At 43.5% G+C, this 16,901-nt stretch overlaps 1 protein-coding gene across 2 annotated transcripts in view; it reads left to right on the forward strand.

The window, feature by feature from the left end:
* ZYG11A (zyg-11 family member A, cell cycle regulator) overlaps window positions 1-16,901 on the forward strand; it is a 60,087-nt gene that overhangs the window by 13,512 nt on the left and 29,674 nt on the right. Inside the window, exons 3-5 of one of the 2 annotated variants that reach the window (XM_017961561.3) lie at window positions 5,903-6,654; window positions 11,353-11,493; window positions 14,122-14,298. In XM_017961561.3, coding sequence (XP_017817050.1) covers window positions 5,903-6,654; window positions 11,353-11,493; window positions 14,122-14,298 — 1,070 coding nt within the window. The remainder of the gene's footprint in view (window positions 1-5,902; window positions 6,655-11,352; window positions 11,494-14,121; window positions 14,299-16,901) is intronic. The other variant, XM_021941639.2, reaches the window with a different exon arrangement.

Consider the following 16,901-nt stretch of genomic DNA (forward strand, 5'->3'; position numbering starts at 1 on the left):
TGTTTTTGTTTTTGTTTTGAGATGGGGTCTTGCTCTGGTGCCCAGGCTGGAGTGTAGCGGCACTATCATAGCTCACTGCTGCCTTGACCTCCTCAGCTCAAGCAGTTTTCCCACCTCAGCCTCCCGAGAAGAACACAAGTTCGAACTGTACAGATCCACCCATATGCAAATCTTTTTCAATAAATATACTGCAGGTTTTTTTTGGAGATTTGCAACAATTTGAAAAAACTCGCAAACTTTGTAGCATAGAAATATCAAAAGGTAAGAAAAGGATTTGTCATGAATGTATAAAAATATACTGCAGCACTCTTCATAATAGCCAAAGTATGGAATCAATCTAAGTGTCTATCAGTGGAGGAATGTATGAAGAAAATGTGGAATATGCACACAGTAGAATACTATTCAGCCATAAAAAAAAAAAATAAAATCCTGTCATGTGCGGCAACATAAATGAACCTGAAGGACATTATGTTAAGTGAAATAAGCCAGGCACAGAAAGATAAATACCACATGATCTCACTCATGGAATCTAAAGAAGTTGATCTCATAAAAGAAAAGAATAGAATAGTAGTTACCAGAGGCTGGGGAGAGGGGAAGAAAGGGGAAATAGGGAGAGATTACTCAACAGGTACAAAGTTAGAGTTAGATAGGAGGAATAAATTCCGGTGGCCTATTACACAGTAGGGTTTCTATGATTAACAATAATGTATTATATATTTCAAAATAGATAGGATTTTGAATTTTCCCACCACAAAAAAATGATAAATGGGTAAGGTCATGGATATACTAAATACCTTGATTTGATGATCACAATATATATACGCATATAGAAATATCACACTATACCCCCAAATACATACAATTATGTATCAAAAATAAAATGCAAAAGAAATGAAAGAGGGAACACAACTACTAACCTTATAGAAATGAAATGGATTAGAAAGGAATACTGTGAACAAGTGTATGCCAATAAATTCGATAACTTTCACGAAAGGGACAAGTTTCTAGAATAACACAAACTAAAATTTTTACACATATCTTTATGGTAGCATAAAGGCTGAGGCAGGAGAATCACTTGAACTCAGGAGGCAGAGGTTGTGGTGAGCCGAGATCGCGCCACTGCACTCCAGCCTGGGCAACAGAGACTCTGTCTCAAAAAAAAAGACACAAATGGCCAATAAGCACATGACAAGTTGCTCAACACCGTTAGTCATTAGGGAAATGCAGATTAAAAGCCCAACAGATACTATTTCACATCCACTAGGATGGCTATAATCAAAATGTCAGATGAGGCTTGGTGAGAACGTGGAGACACTCTTGGACACTGCTGGCGGGAATGTAAAATAGCACAGCCACAAACAACAGTCTGGCAGTTCCTCAAAAAGATAACGAGTTACCATTTGATCCAGCAATTTCACTCAGAGAAATGAAAACTTATATCCACATAGAAACTTTTACACATTCCTGCAGATTCATATGGGGCAGAGAAAGTTTAGAATACATTTTTTTTAAGTTTAAAAATAAAATGTGTACACATATCTTTATGGTACCATATTATTCATAATAGCCCAAAAGTGAAAACAACACAAATGTCCATCAACCGAAAAACAGATAAATACAATGTGGTATGTCCATACAGTAGACTATGCGACTATGAAAAGGAACGAGTACAGATAAACATGTTGCACAATGTGAACCTTAAAAACATGCTAAATGAAAAAGGTTTGGCACACAAGACCACATATTGGATGATTTAATTTATATTAAATGTTCAGAATAGGCAAATCCATAGAGATGGAAAGTAGACTAGTGGTTGCTTAGGGCTGGAGGGATGTGAGAAAAAGGAAGTAAAATCTTAACGGGCACAAGGTTTCTTTCTGAGGGGATGGAAATTTTGAGGTTCTGAAATTGATTATGGGCCAGGCACGGTGCCTCATGCCTGTAATCCCAGCACTTTCGGAGGCTGAGGCAGGCAGATCATTTGAGGTCAGGAGTTTGGGACCAGCCTGGCCAACATGGTGAAACCCCATCTGTACTAAAAATACAAAAACTACGGCCGGATGTGGTGGCTCACACCTGTAACCCCAGATTATAAAACTGATCATTTGTTGTATAAAGTTTCTTGTAATAGGTATTTTGTCATATAAGTGCTATGATTTTGACGTGTTTCTCCGATCCCCGTATATCCTGTCACTTGAACGTTGGAGGTAGATGCTTGATCAAGTTCATGTCGGTTTTTTTTTTTTTTAAACTCTTGGAGTGGTGCTATGTGCTTTCTTCAGGGAGTTGATAAGGTTGGTTTGTTTTTGTGATGGCGGTGGCCATAGATGGATGATCATTGCCTACATCCGTTAAATTATCAGGAGTGGCTGGGCACGGTGGTTCATGCCTGTAATCCCAGCACTTTGGAAGGTCTAGGCGGGAAGACTGCTTGGAACCAGGTGTTCGAGGCTATAGTGAGCTATAATCATGCCATTGCACTGCATTCCTGGGCAGGAGTGAGACTCTGTCTCTTAAAAGAAAAAAAAAGGCTGGGCGGGGTGGCTCAAGCCTGTAATCCCAGCACTTTGGGAGGCCGAGGCGGGTGGATCACGAGGTCAGGAGATCGAGACCATCCTGGCTAACACAGTGAAACCCTGTCTCTACTAAAAAAACACAAAAAACTAGCCGGGCGAGGTGGTGGGTGCCTGTAGTCGCAGCTACTTGGGAGGCTGAGGCAGGAGAATGGCGTAAACCAGGAGGTGGAGCTTGCAGTAAGCTGAGATACGGCCACTGCACTCCAGCCTGGGCGACAGAGGGAGACTCTGTCTCAAAAAAAAAAAAAAATTGGCCGGGCGCATTGGCTCACGCCAATCTCAGCACTTTGGGAGGCCAAGGCGGGTGGATCACCTGAGGTCAGGAGTTTGAGACCAGCTTGACCAGCATGGAGAAACCCTGTCTCTACTAAAAATACAAAATTATCTGGGTGTGGTGGCACATGCCTATAATCCCAGCTACTCGGGAGGCTGAGTCAGGAGAATCGCTTGAAGCTGGGAGGCAGAGGTTGCCTGGGCAACAAAAGTGAAAAAAAAAATTGTCAGCGTTTCTTGTTGGTTTGACTTTTAGTGGTCATTACTCTCCTTCACCTTTCTGGTTTAGAGTAGTTTTCTGTTTTGTTTTTTTTCTTGTATCCTGGATTACTCTTCCACAATTTTCTTCTGTTTTTCTATCTGCACCTTAAGTATTTTGTGCTTCTTAAGGACCTGTCTTGGATACTTTTCTCACTCTGAACACTCCTTATGTGATTTTCCTTGGTTTATTTTACCTCCTCTACTGTCGTTCCCCAGAGTTCTCAGCCCGTTATCCTAAACTCCTGAATCATGTTACCAATTGCTCCCTTGGTGTCCTACACTTTTCTCTGGGCAGCTGAGTCATCATATTTTCCTGATTTTCTTCCTACCTCATTGAATGCTGCTGTTTTTATTTTTTTATTTTTTATTTTTTTGAGACAGAGTTTTGCTCTTGTTGCCCAGGCTGGAGTGCCGTGGTGTGATCTTAACTGGCTGCCATGACTTAGCTCACTGCAACCTCTGCCTCCCAAGTTAAAGCATTTCTCCTGCCTCAGCCTCCCGCTTTGATTACAGGGGCCTGCCACCACGCCTTGCCAACTTTTTATATTTTTAGTAAAAATGGGTTTCACCATGTTGGCCAGGCTGGTCTCGAACTCCTGATTTCAAACTCCTGACCTCAGGTAATCTGCCTGCCTCAGCCTCCCAAAGTGCTTCAATTATAGGTGTGAGCCACCGCATCCAGCCTATTTTATTTTTTTTGAGATAGGGTCTCATTCTGTCGCCCAGGCTGGACTGCAGTGGTGTGATTATGGTTTGCTGTAACTTCAAATTCCTGGGCCCAAGTGATCCTCCTATCTCAGCCTCCTGAGTAACTGGGACTACAGGTGTGCACTACCATGCCTGGCTAATTCAACATTTTTTTTTTTTTTTTTTTTGAGACGGAGTCTCGCTCTATCGCCCAGGCTGGAGTGCAGTGGCCGGATCTCAGCTCACTGCAAGCTCCGCCTCCCGGGTTTACGCCATTCTCCTGCCTCAGCCTCCCGAGTAGCTGGGACTACAGGCGCCCGCCACCTCGCCCGGCTAGTTTTTTGTATTTTTTTAGTAGAGACGGGGTTTCACCGTGTTAGCCAGGATGGTCTCGATCTCCTGACCTTGTGATCCGCCCGTCTCGGCCTCCCAAAGTGCTGGGATTACAGGCTTGAGCCACCGCGCCCAGCCAATTCAACATTTTTTTTTGTAGAGACGGAGTGTCCCCATGTTGCCCAGGCTGCTCTCAAACTCCTGGGCTCAAGCAGTCCACATGCCTGGGACTCCCAAAGTGCTGGGGTTACAAGCGTAAGCCACTGTGCACAGCCTAAATTTTTCTTTTTTCTTTCTTCTTTTTTTTTTTTTTTTGGTTAGCAACAGTCTTACTCTGTGTCCCCCAGGCTGGAGTGCAGTGGCACCTACTTGGCTCACTGTTCCGCCTCCCTCCCAGGTTCAAGCAATTCTCGTGCCTGAGCAACGAGTAGCTGGGACTACAGGCATGTGCCACCACGCCCGGCTAACTTTTGTAGTTTTAGTAGAGACGGGGTTTTACCATGTTGGTCAGACTGGTCTTGAACTCCTGACCTCAAGTGATCTGCCCGCCTCAGCCTCCCAAAGTGTTGGGATTACAGGCATGAGCCACTGTGCCTGGCCCTAAATTCTTTACTCTGTCACAAAATTGGTGTTTCTAAAAATGTAATTATAACCTTTTTTTTTTTTTTTTTTAAAGAAGCTACATCAAAATGCGATGACCAGCCAGGCGCAGTGGCTCACTCCTGTAATCCCAGCACTTTGGGAGGCCGAGGTGGGTGGATCACTTGAGGTCAGGAGTTTGAGACCAGCCTGGCCAACATGGTGAAACCCAGTCTCTACTAACAATACAAAAATTAGCCGGGTGTGGTGGCAGGTGCCTGTAATCCCAGCTACTGGGAAGGTTGAGGCAGGAGAATCACTTGAACCTAGGAGGCAGAGATTGCAGTGAGCCGAGATTACGCCAGTGTACTCCTGCCTGGGTGACAAGCGCGAAACTCAGTCTCAAAAAAAAAAAAAAAAAAAATGTGATGACTATTCATTTTATGGTTAAAAAGTCTTCAATTGCTCCTCATTGTCCGTAGGATAAAAGTCTGAATTTCCTAGCTTTGTGGACAGGACTTTTACCATCCTCTTCCTCGTTGCTTCCAGCCATGCCCCCCAACAGGCACTATGTCCCAGTAGTGTTGTTCTACATTTTGAGTGATTTGCTGCTCTATGTCTTCTATTTCTTTGACATACTCACCTATTCAAGTTCCAGTTTCCTCAGCTACATAATAGTAGTAATAATAATTCCTTTATAGTATTAATGCGAAGAGTACATGAGATAATAATCTTTTTTTTTTTTTTTTTGAGATGGAGTGTCGCTCTGCCGCCCAGGCTGGAGTGCAGTGGCCGGATCTCAGCTCACTGCAAGCTCCGCCTCCCGGGTTTACGCCATTCTCCTGCCTCAGCCTCCCGAGTAGCTGGGACTATAGGCGCCCGCCACCTCACCCAGCTAGTTTTTTTGTACTTTTTAGTAGAGACGGGGTTTCACCGTGTTAGCCAGGATGGTCTCGATCTCCTGACCTCGTGATCCGCCCGTCTCGGCCTCCCAAAGTGCTGGGATTACAGGCTTGAGCCGCCGTGCCCGGCCGAGATAATAATCTTATTAAAGGAGTTTAGAACAATGCTAGCACAGAGCAGTAAATGTTGTCATTATTGTTATTATTAGCATCTGTCTTCTTTGCCACATTTTATCCTGGAAAGACATGAGATCTAGTCGTCATTACAAGTTGGTTCTGGTTCTTTTATAGGCAAGCTGACTGACAGAACAGCAAGCATTTTCCGAGGCAACCAAATGAAACTGAAGCTGGTCAATATCCAAAAAGCTAAAATCTCTACAGCTGCATTCATAAAAGCCTTCTGCCATCATAAGCTCATTGAACTGAACGCTACTGCAGTGCACGCTGACCTCCCAGTTCCAGACATCATAAGTGGACTCTGCAGCAATAGCTGGATCCAGCAAAACCTCCGGTGTCTCCTGTTAGACTCGACAAGCATCCCTCAAAATTCAAGATTGCTGTTCTTTAGTCAGCTCACTGGTCTTCGCATTTTAAGTGTTTTTAATGTTTGTTTTCATACCGAAGACCTGGCTAATGTTTCTCAGTTACCAAGACTGGAAAGCTTAGATATCTCTAATACTCTAGTCACTGATATTTCTGCACTGCTTACCTGTAGGGATCGATTGAAGTCTCTTACAATGCACTATCTAAAATGCCTGAGCATGACCAAACCACAAATTCTTGCAGTCATTAGAGGACTTACATGTCTGCTTCACCTTGATATTTCTGATCACAGGCAACTCAAATCAGACCTAGCTTTTCATTTGCTACAGCAGAAGGATATCCTGCCCAATGTTGTGTCATTGGATATTTCTGGGGGCAGTTGCATCACTGATGAAGCTGTAGAACTATTTATACAACAGCGGCCTGCCATGCAATTTGTGGGACTATTGGCCACGGATGCTGGCACTTCTGACTTCTTTACTACAAAGCAAGGCTTGAGGGTTTGTTCTTATCTAAATAAGTTTTGTTGCATTTGTTTAGAACATTATTAAACTTGTGCTATAGACCAGAATTTTTACCAGGTATTAGGGTTACGGAGACAGATAAAAAAATCCTTAAACAGCTTATTTAATAATTAATGATTATTGTGCACCTACTATGTGGTAGGTTGTGAGAATATTATTATTTTTTGAGATGGAGTTTTGCTCTTGTTGCCCAGGCTGGAGTGCAATGGTGCGATCTCGGCTCACTGCAACCTCCGCCTCCTGGGTTCAAGCGATTCTCCTGCCTCAGCCTCCCGAGTAGCTGGGATTACAGGCATGTGCCATCACACCTGGGTAGTTTTGTATTTTTAATAGAGATTGGGTTTCTTCATGTTGGTCAGGCTGGTCTCAGACTCCTGACCTCAGGTGATCCTGACCCAGCCACACGTGAGAATATAATATTAAGATATAGGCTGAGCACGGTGGCTCACGCCTGTAATCCCAGCACTTTGGGAGGCCGAGGCGGGCAGATCACTTGAGGTCAGGAGTCCGAGGCCAGCCTGGCCAACATGGTGAAACCTGGTTTGTACTAAAAATACAAAAATTAGCCTAGTGTGGTGGCGGGCACCTATAATCCCAGCTATTTGGGAGGCTGAGGCAGGAGAATTGCTTGAACCCGGGAGGTGGAGGTTGCAGTGAGCTGAGACTGCACTACCGCATTCCAGCCTGGCCAAAAGCGAAACTCGGTCTCAAAAGAAAAAAAGATATAGTCCCAGCCTCCATGTTGGCTTGATAATCAGGACCGTTTTTTGTTTTTTTTTTTTTGCGACGGGGTATCCCTCTGTTGCCCAGGGTGGAGTGCGGTGGCACCATCTCGGCTCCTTGCCACCACACCCAGCTAATTTTTTATTTTTAGTAGAGACAGGGTTTCACCATGTTGGCCAGGCTGGTCTCGAACTCCTGACCTCAGGTGATCTGCCCACCTCCGCCTTCCAAAGTGCTGGGATTACAGGAGTGGGGCACCATGCTCTGCATGTGGTTTTCTCCTTTCATCCTCCCATTTTACATGGATGAGGAAAGTGGAAGCTTCAGGAGGTTTAGCTACTTACCCAAAATCATGGAACTATTAAGTGGTAGAGCGGGGACCTGTGCCAAAGTATGACTCTAAAACTTGTGTTCTTTAGCTCTGTGAAGAGCAGAATATAATGGATAAGGTATGTGATCAACATGGCTAACATTTTTGTGTGAAGTATTGATAAGCAATTTTACATTTTGGGGTTTTTATTGTTGTTGTTCTTTGGAACATTTACATGAAACAAAAAGGAATTTTAGAAAGATTACTTAAGATGGCCTGGCATGGTGGCTCACGCCTGTAATCCCAGCACTTTGAGAGGCCGAGGCTGGTGGATCACTTGAGATCAGGAGTTCGAAACCAGCCTAGCCAACCCTGTCTCTACTAAAAATACAAAAATTAGCTGGGTGTGGTGGCACCCCCCTGTAATCCCAGCTACTCAGGAGCCTGAGCCAGGAGAATTGCTTGAACCTGGGAGGCAGAAGTTGCAGTGAGCTGAGGTCGTGCCACTGTTCTCCATCCTGGGTGACAGAGTGAGACTCTGTCTCAAAAAAAGAAAAAAGAAAATATTACCTAAGAGAAAAGTATTGAGCATTGATGAGATGATGGGATAAGTCTACAGATGCACATGGTATTCATTTTTTATTCATTAAAAAAATTTTTAAATTAAAATTTTAATATTTTTACAGGCAAGGTGTCACTATGTTGCATGACCTCACTACTGATTAGCATGGGAGTTTTGACCTCCATTTCTGGCCTTGATCAGTTCACCTCTCCTTAGGCAACCTGGTGGTCCCCTGCTCCTGGAATCTTTTTTTTTTTTTTTTTGAGACGGAGTCTCGCTCTGTAGCCCAGGCTGGAGTGCAGTGGCCGGATCTCAGCTCACTGCAAGCTCCGCCTCCCGGGTTCACGCCATTCTCCGGCCTCAGCCTCCCGAGTAGCTGGGACTACAGGCGCCCGCCATCTCGCCCGGCTATTTTTTGTATTTCTTAGTAGACACGGGGTTTCACCGTGTCAGCCAGGATGGTCTCGATCTCCTGTCCTCGTGATCCGCCCGCCTCGGCCTCCCAAAGTGCTGGGATTACAGGCTTGAGCCACCGTGCCCGGCCGCTCCTGGAATCTTAACATTGATGCCAGGCTTGGTATGGATACCCAATTGGCATGCACACTACAGCCCAGAACTCCTGGGCTCAGGCAGTCCTCCTGCCTCAGCCTCCCAAGTAGCTGGAACTACAGACATGTGCCACTGTGCCTGGCTCATGGTGTTACTTTTGAACATACATTTAAATACATGTGGTTAGGAATATATATTTTTAAAACAGTGGTTCTTTACCTTAGATGTACATTGTAATCACTGTGGGAGCTTTACTGATGCCTGTGTCCTGTCCCCCAGAGATTGTAATTTAATTGGTCTGGGACTTGGCCTGGGCATCAGGATTTTAAAAACTCCTAGCTAATTATAATGTAGAGCCAAGGTTCAGAGCTATTATTATTATTATTTTTTGTTTTGTGGAGACAGAGTTTTGCTCTTGTTGCCCAAGGTGGAGTGCAATGGCGCAATCTTGGCTCACTGCCACCTCCGCCTCCTGGATTCAAGCGATTTCTCCTGCCTCAGCTTCCCGAGTAGCTGGGATTACAGGCGTGCACCACCATGCCCGGCTAATTTTTTTGTATTTTTAGTAGAGGCAGAGTTTCACCATGCTAGTCAGGCTGGTCTCGAACTCCCAGACCTCAGGTGATCCAACCGCCTTGGGCTCCCGAAGCACTGGGATTACAGGCATGAGCCACCGTGCCCAGCCCAGAGCTATTGTTTTAAAAGAATTCTTTCTTTATAATCATACCTCCTTTGTTCTTCCTAGGGGAAGAGAGTAAAGTGATTTGTATACTCATTCGTTGTGTTAACATTTTATTCTTTTGATTTGAAATGAGCAATTATTGTATTTTAATTAATTAATTAATTAATTAATTTTTTTATTGAGACAGAGTCACTCTATTGTCCAGGATGGAGTGCAGTGGCACGATCTTGGCTCACTGCAACCTCTGCTGTGAGCCGAGATCTCCAAATTTTTTTGGGGACAGTCAAGTCCTGCTCTGTCGCCCAGGCTGGAGTGCAGTGGTCCTATCTTAGCTCACCACCAAGGATTATCTCTTCCCCCTTGGATTAACTTGACATCTTTGTTGAAAATCGGGTGTCCGTATACGTGTGAGTCTATTACTGGGCTCTTTACTTTTTTTAATTTTTATTTATTTATTTTTTTGAGATGGAGTCTCGCTCTGTCACCCAGGCTGGAATGCAGTAGCACGATCTCCATTCACTGCAAGCTCTGCCTCCTGGGTTCGCACCATTCTCCTGCCTCAGCCTCCCGAGTAGCTGGGACTACAGGTGCCCACCACAATGCCCGGCCAGTTTTTTGTGTTTTTAGGAGAGATGGGGTTTCACCGTGTTAGCCAAGATAGTCTCGATCTCCTGACCTCATGATCTGCCTGCCTCGGCCTCCCAAAGTGCTGGGATTATCGGCGTGAGCCACCTTTATCTGTTTGTCTATCTATACCAATACTATATATATGTATGTGTGTGTGTGTGTGTGTATATATATATATATATTTTTTTTTTTTTTTTTTGAGACAGAATCTCGGTCTGTCACCCAGGCTAGAGTGCAGTGGTGTGATCTCTGCTCACTGCAACCTCCACCTCCCAGGTTCAAGTGATTCTCCTAGCTCAGCCTCCTAAGTAACTGGGACTGTAGGCATGCACCACCACGCCTAGCTAATTTTTGTACTTATTAGTGGAGATGAGGATTCACCATGTTGGCCAGGCTGGTCTTGAACTCCTGACCTCAGGTGATCTGCCCGCTTTGGCCTCCCAAAGTTTTGGGATTACAGGCCCGAGCCATCACGCCCAGCCTACTGTCTTGATTACTCTAACTTTATATGAAGTCTTGAAATTAGGTAATGTGACTTCTTCAACTATGTTACTCTGTTTCATAATTGGTTTGGTTATTCTAGGTTCTTTGTATTTCCATATGAATCATAAAAACAACTTGTCAATATCTACAAAAAGGACTACTGGTATTTTAGTTGGGATTGCATTGAATCTATAGGTCAGTTTGAGGAAAATTGCCATTTAATAACGTTGAGTCTCCTGTTGTTTTGAAAAATAGAGGTGAGGTCTCACTACGTTGCCCAGGCTGATCCTAGGCTCAAGCAACCCTTGTGCCTCAGACTCCCGAAGTGTTGGGATTACAGGCATTAGCCACCATGCCTGGCACCATGCCTGGCACTAGTCTCCTGATTCTTGAACCCAGTATATCTCTGCATTTATTTAGATCTTTAATTTCTCTCAGCATATTTTGTCATGTAGCTGGGACTACAGGCGCCTGCCACCACGCCTGGCTAATTTCTGTAATTTTAGTAGAGACGGGGTTTTACCATATTGTTCAGGCTGGTCTCTAACTCCTGACCTCAGGTGAGCCACCTGCCTTAGCCTCCCAAAGTGCTGGAATTACAGGCGTGAGCCACTGCACCTGGCCAACACCTGGAACATTTCATTGAACATCTGTTATTGTCTCAAACACTGGATGCCCCAAAAACCCTGTGCTTAAAAATGAATGGTGAAACCTATTTGGTAACGTCTTTATTTTCAGGTTGCTGGAGGAGCCAGTATGAGTCAGATTTCAGAAGCTCTGAGCCGATACAGGAACAGATCATGTTTTATGAAGGAAGCCCTCTGCAGGCTATTCACAGAGACATTTTCAATGGAGGTAACCATGCCTGCTATTTTAAAGGTAATTGAAGAAAGAAAAATTTTATTATTACTTCTTAACTTGGTTCAATTAATAATTGTTAATGAACCACACTGAATATAATAAATTATATGCTTTATTCTATAGTGAGTCAAGTGCTTTCATAGAGCAAAGAAAAGAATGTTAAGCTTAGCTGACAAAGTGTCTTTTGCTTTGAGCATCTGGATTTATGTGGAATAAATTTGAATCAAAACAGTTAAAATTTGGTCTAAGTAAGGGACTAATAGGATCATGTGGTAAGTGGCTTGGGAAAGAAAACTGCAGTTACTTATTTTTCTTTTATACATGTGTTTATTTGAAACATAGTTGTTTTTAGTGAAACATGACAATGAAAGGTCTTAAGAAAAATCTTGTCTTTTATTATTTGTAATTTTTTGCAATTCTTTAAAAATACGGATATTTCCCCAGCACTTTGAGAGGCTGAAGCGGGTGGATCACGAGGTCAAGAGATTGAGACCATCCTGGCCAACATAGTGAAACCCCATCTCTACTAAATACAATACAAAAATTAGCTGGGCATGGTGGCGCGCTCCTGTAGTCCCAGCTACTTGGGAGACTGAGGCAGGAGAATCGCTTGAGGTTGCAGTGAGTCGAGATCGCGCCACTGCACTCCCTCCTGGTGACAGAGCGAGACTCAAAAAAATATATATATATATTTTTACAGCATGAGCGATTAACTTTATTTACAGCTCAAAAGCAATAATGTATAAAGAAAAACTCTGGGTCAGCTGTGGTGGCTCATGCCTGTAATCCCACCACTTTGGTTGGGAGGCCCAGATGGGAGGATTTCCTGAGGCCAAGAGTTCAAGACCATCCTGATCAACATTAGTAAGACCCTGTCTCTACAAAAATTTAGAAAAAAAAAAAAAAAATAGCTCTGGCTGGGCGCCATGGCTCACACCTGTAATCCCAGCACTTTTTGGGAGGCTGAGGTGGGCAGATCACCTGAGGTCAGGAGTTCGAGACCAGCCTGGCCAACATGGTGGAACCCCATCTCTACTAAAAATACAAAAATTAGCCAGGCTTGGTGGCAGGTGCCTGTAATCCGAGCTACTGGGGAGGCTAAGTCAGGAGAATCACTTGAACTTAGGAGACGGAGCTTGCAGTGAGCTGAGATGATGCCACTGCACTCCAGCCTGGGCGACAGAGTGAGACTCTGTCTCAAAAAAAAAAAAAAAATTAGCTGGGCATGGTTGCACATGCCTATAGTCCCAGCTACTTGGGTGACTGACATTGGAGGACTTTGTGAGCTGAGGAATTTGAGGCTGCTACAGTAAGCTATGATGGTGCCACTATACTCCAGCCTGGGTAACAGAGCAAGATCCCAACTCGAAAAAATAAATAAAAAATTCTGGGCCTTTTTTTCCATCTGTAAGGAAGAGATTGAATTAAATGTTCTTCTGTTTTTGTTTGTTTGTTTTTGTTGTTGTTCTTTGAGACAGGGTCTCACTCTGCCCAGGCTGGAGTGCAGTGGCATGATATGGTCTCAGCTAACTGCAGTCTTGACCTCCTGGGCTCAAGTGATCCTCCTGCCTCAGCCTCCTGAGTAGCTGGGACTATAGGCGTGCCCCACCATGCCTGGCTATTTTTTTGTTTTTTCTATAAAGATGAGGTCTTACTATGTTGCCTAGGCTGAATTTAGATGTTCTAAATTTCTTTTCATGCTAAGATTCTATAATTTTTGTGAAAATCACATTTCTTTTGGTTTCTGGATTTCTAAATTGCAGATGATGGCAATCTAATGAAACTGGAAAATCAATTTAGCAATATACAAAAAAATGTCATTTTCCATAGCAGAAGTATATCCCAGGTCTGTCTCTAGTAGAGGAAACAGATCACAGTGTCCCTGAATGGCAGAGCAGGTGGGGTCTAAGCTTGGAACAATGCCTTCATTTTACATTTGTGTTCTAGGTCTTCCACAGTATAGCTTCAAGTTACCTAATGTTTTGTTTTACCATGTTTCAAATTCTTCTCTGTTGGTGGATTTATCCCATCCTTTTTTTCCACTTTGTTTTTCTTTATCACGCTTCTTTTCCCTAGGAATACCCTGTCCATTCTGCCCCCACATTTATCTCCTCCTGTGTAAATCCTGAGACTCTGCCTAAATGTGCTCTCTCAATGAGTTCTTTTGATTCTCTCCCAGAAATGACCACTCTCTCCATAATTACTGTCCTCAGACATCACTTCATTGATGCGTCTTTTATGGTGCTTTTCTTCCATTTTATTTTTTTGGCATTTCTCACAGTGTTATTACTCTCACAAGGCTTTATGCTAATGAGTAGCTCTCACTCATGTTTGTGTCCCCTGCAGCGCCTGTCACAGTAGCTTGTATGGAGTGAGGCTCAATAAATGATTTTGAGTTAATTTCACAGATAAAGAAGCAGAGGTCTTGAGAAAGGAAGTGACTTGGCCAAAGTCACACAGATAGTGACTCCATTTGGATTAGAAGGCTTTGCTGTAATACTCTGATGTACTAAAGAATAAATGCTTGGAGTAGGGAAAATCTGTTCCTGTCCCAATAAACGAAGATTTCTGCCAACCAAAACATGGACAAGACAGCATAGAGAATATTAGTGGCATCATATGCACTAAAAACAAGTTCATCTTCAGCTTGTGGCTGTAGGAATGAGGAATCACCCGTTGGATTTGCCAGTGCAGTTCACAGCCAGTGCTTGTGCTCTCAACCTAACACGCCAGGGCCTGGCCAAGGGGATGCCTGTTCGCCTGTTGTCAGAGGTCACCTGTCTACTTTTCAAGGCTCTGAAAAATTTCCCCCATTACCAGCAGGTAATTTCAATTGAATATTTGTTTGTGCTTTTTTTGTTGTTGTTGATACAGAGTCTAAGCTCTGTTGCCCAGGCCAGAGTGCAGTGGCACTGTTTGTTTTTGTTTTTTTTTGTTGTTTGTTTGTTTTAAAGACAGAGTCTCTCTTTGTCGCCCAGGCTGAAGTGCAGTGGCATGATCTCGGTTCACTGTGACCTCTGTCTCCCGGATTCAAGCAATTTTCCTGCCTCAGCCTCCTTAGTAGCTGGGATTACAGGCGTGCACCACCACACCCAGCTAACTTTTGTATTTTTAGTAGAGATGGGTTTCACCATGTTGGTCAGGCTGATCTCAAACTCCTGACCTCGTGAGCCACCATGTGTGGCAGACAATTTGTGTTTTTTAACTTTAGGATAAATATGTGAAAAATATATTATTTAGTTCTGGTTTTTCGCCCTATTAGAGAAAGAGAATAGATAAAGGAGTTTGTGTTTGTTATAGAAAAAATAGGAAATATAGATAAGCAGTGAGGTTAAACTTTTTTTTCTTTTTCCTTTTTTTTTTTTTTTTTTTGGGATAGTCTTGCTGTGTCACCCAGGCTGGAGTGCCGTGGCGCGATCTTGGCTCACTGCAAGCTCCACTTCCCAGGTTCACGCCATTCTGCTGCCTCAGCCTCTCCAGCAGCTGGGACTATAGGCACCCGCCACCACACCCGGTTAATTTTTTTTTTTTTTTTTTTTTTTGTATTTTTAGTAGAGACGGGGTTTCACCGTGTTAGCCAGAATGGTCTTGATCTCCTGACCTCGTGATCCGCCCGCCTCGGCCTCCCAAAGTGCTGAGATTACAGGCGTGAGCCGCCACACCCAGCCAGTTAATTCTTTTGTATTTTTAGTAGAGACGGGGTTTCACCATGTTGGTCCATCTGGTCTCAAACTCCAGACCTCAGTATTACAGGTGTGAGCCATTGCTCCCAACCTGAGGTTAATATTTTTAAAATCTCTCATAAACCTACTGCCCAGAAACATCTATTAACACTTTATTGTTTAGACCTTTACCTCACCCTACACATGAAAATTAAGCTGAATTGAATCATACATCTAAATATAAAAGTAAGGCTGGGCTTAGTGGCTCATTCCTATAATGCCAGCACTTTGGGAGACCAAGAGAGCAGGCTCACTTGAGGCTAGGAGTTTATGATTAGCCTGTGCAACATAGCGAGACCCAGTCTTTACTAAAAATAAAAAATAAAAATTGGCTGAGCATGGTGGCAAGCATCTGTAGTCCTTGCTACTCGGGAGACTGAGGTAGGAGGATTACTTGGAGTTGGAAGCTGCAGTGAGCTTTGATCTGAGCCACTACACTCCAGCCTGGGCAACAAAGCCAAGACCCTGTCTAACAAAAACCTTGTCTAAATAAGACCCTGTGCCTGGCCTACAAAAACAAACAGACAAAAAAGAAAAGAATAAAACTTTAGCAAAACATAAGAGAAAACATTTGTGACCTTGGGGTAAGTAAAGATATCTTAGGATATGAAAAGCACATTATAAAAGAAAAAAATGAAAGTTCATCAAAATTAAAAGCTGTTCTTTCTCTCACACACACATGTATATACACACACTTTTTTTTTTTTTTTTTTTTTTTTTTTGTGAGTCTCGCTCTGTTGCCTAGGCTGGAGTGCAGTGGTGCGATCTTGGCTCACTGCAATCTCCGTCTCCTGGATTCATGCCATTCTCCTGCCTCAGCCTCCCAAGTAGCTGGGACTACAGGCGCCCGCCACCATGCCCAGCTAATTTTTTTTTTTTTTTGTATTTTTAGTAGAGATAGGGTTTCACTGTGTTAGCCAAGATGGTCTCCATCTCCTGACCTCGTGATCTGCCCGCCTCGGCCTTCCAAAGTGCTGGGATTACAGTCGTGAGCCACCGTGCCTGGCCTACACACATTTTCATTTTTATTATTTTTTTTGAGATGAAGTCTCACTCTGTTGCCCAGGCTGGAGTGCAGTGGCATGATCTTGGCTCACTGCAACCTCTGCCTCCTGCCTCAGCCTCTCGAGTAGCTGGGATTACAGGTGCACGCCACCATGCCTGGCTGATTTTGTATTTTTAGTATAGATGCGGTTTCACCATGTTGGCCAGGCTGGTTTCGAATTGCTGACCTCAGGTGATCACCTACCTTGGCCTCCCAGAGTGCTGGGATTACAGGAGTGAGCCACCATGCCTGGCCCCCTCCCCAACACATTTTTAAAATGAAAAGGTAGATGATGGACTGGGAAACATGTTCATTTTATATATATGAGAATCGACTTCATTCAGAGTATCTAAAGAACTCAACTTGTCAATACAGTACAAATAAACCAGTTATAAAAATGATCAAAGAATTTGAACAGTTTGGTAGTTTCTTTAGAAGTTAAATATATACTTTATAAACTACCTAGTCATTCCACTCCTAGGTATTTATTGAAGATAAATGAAAGCATGTATCCATATAAAGATATTTACATGAATGTTCATGGTACCTTTAATTGCCAAAAACTTGAAACATACCAAATGTCCAACAACAGGTGAATAGATACATTGTAACAAATCTATTTAGGGAAACACTGGTTGGCACACAAAGAGATGAAGTAC

This window comes from Papio anubis, chromosome 1 (genome assembly GCF_008728515.1).
Source record: "Papio anubis isolate 15944 chromosome 1, Panubis1.0, whole genome shotgun sequence".
Taxonomy (NCBI): domain Eukaryota; kingdom Metazoa; phylum Chordata; class Mammalia; order Primates; family Cercopithecidae; genus Papio; species Papio anubis.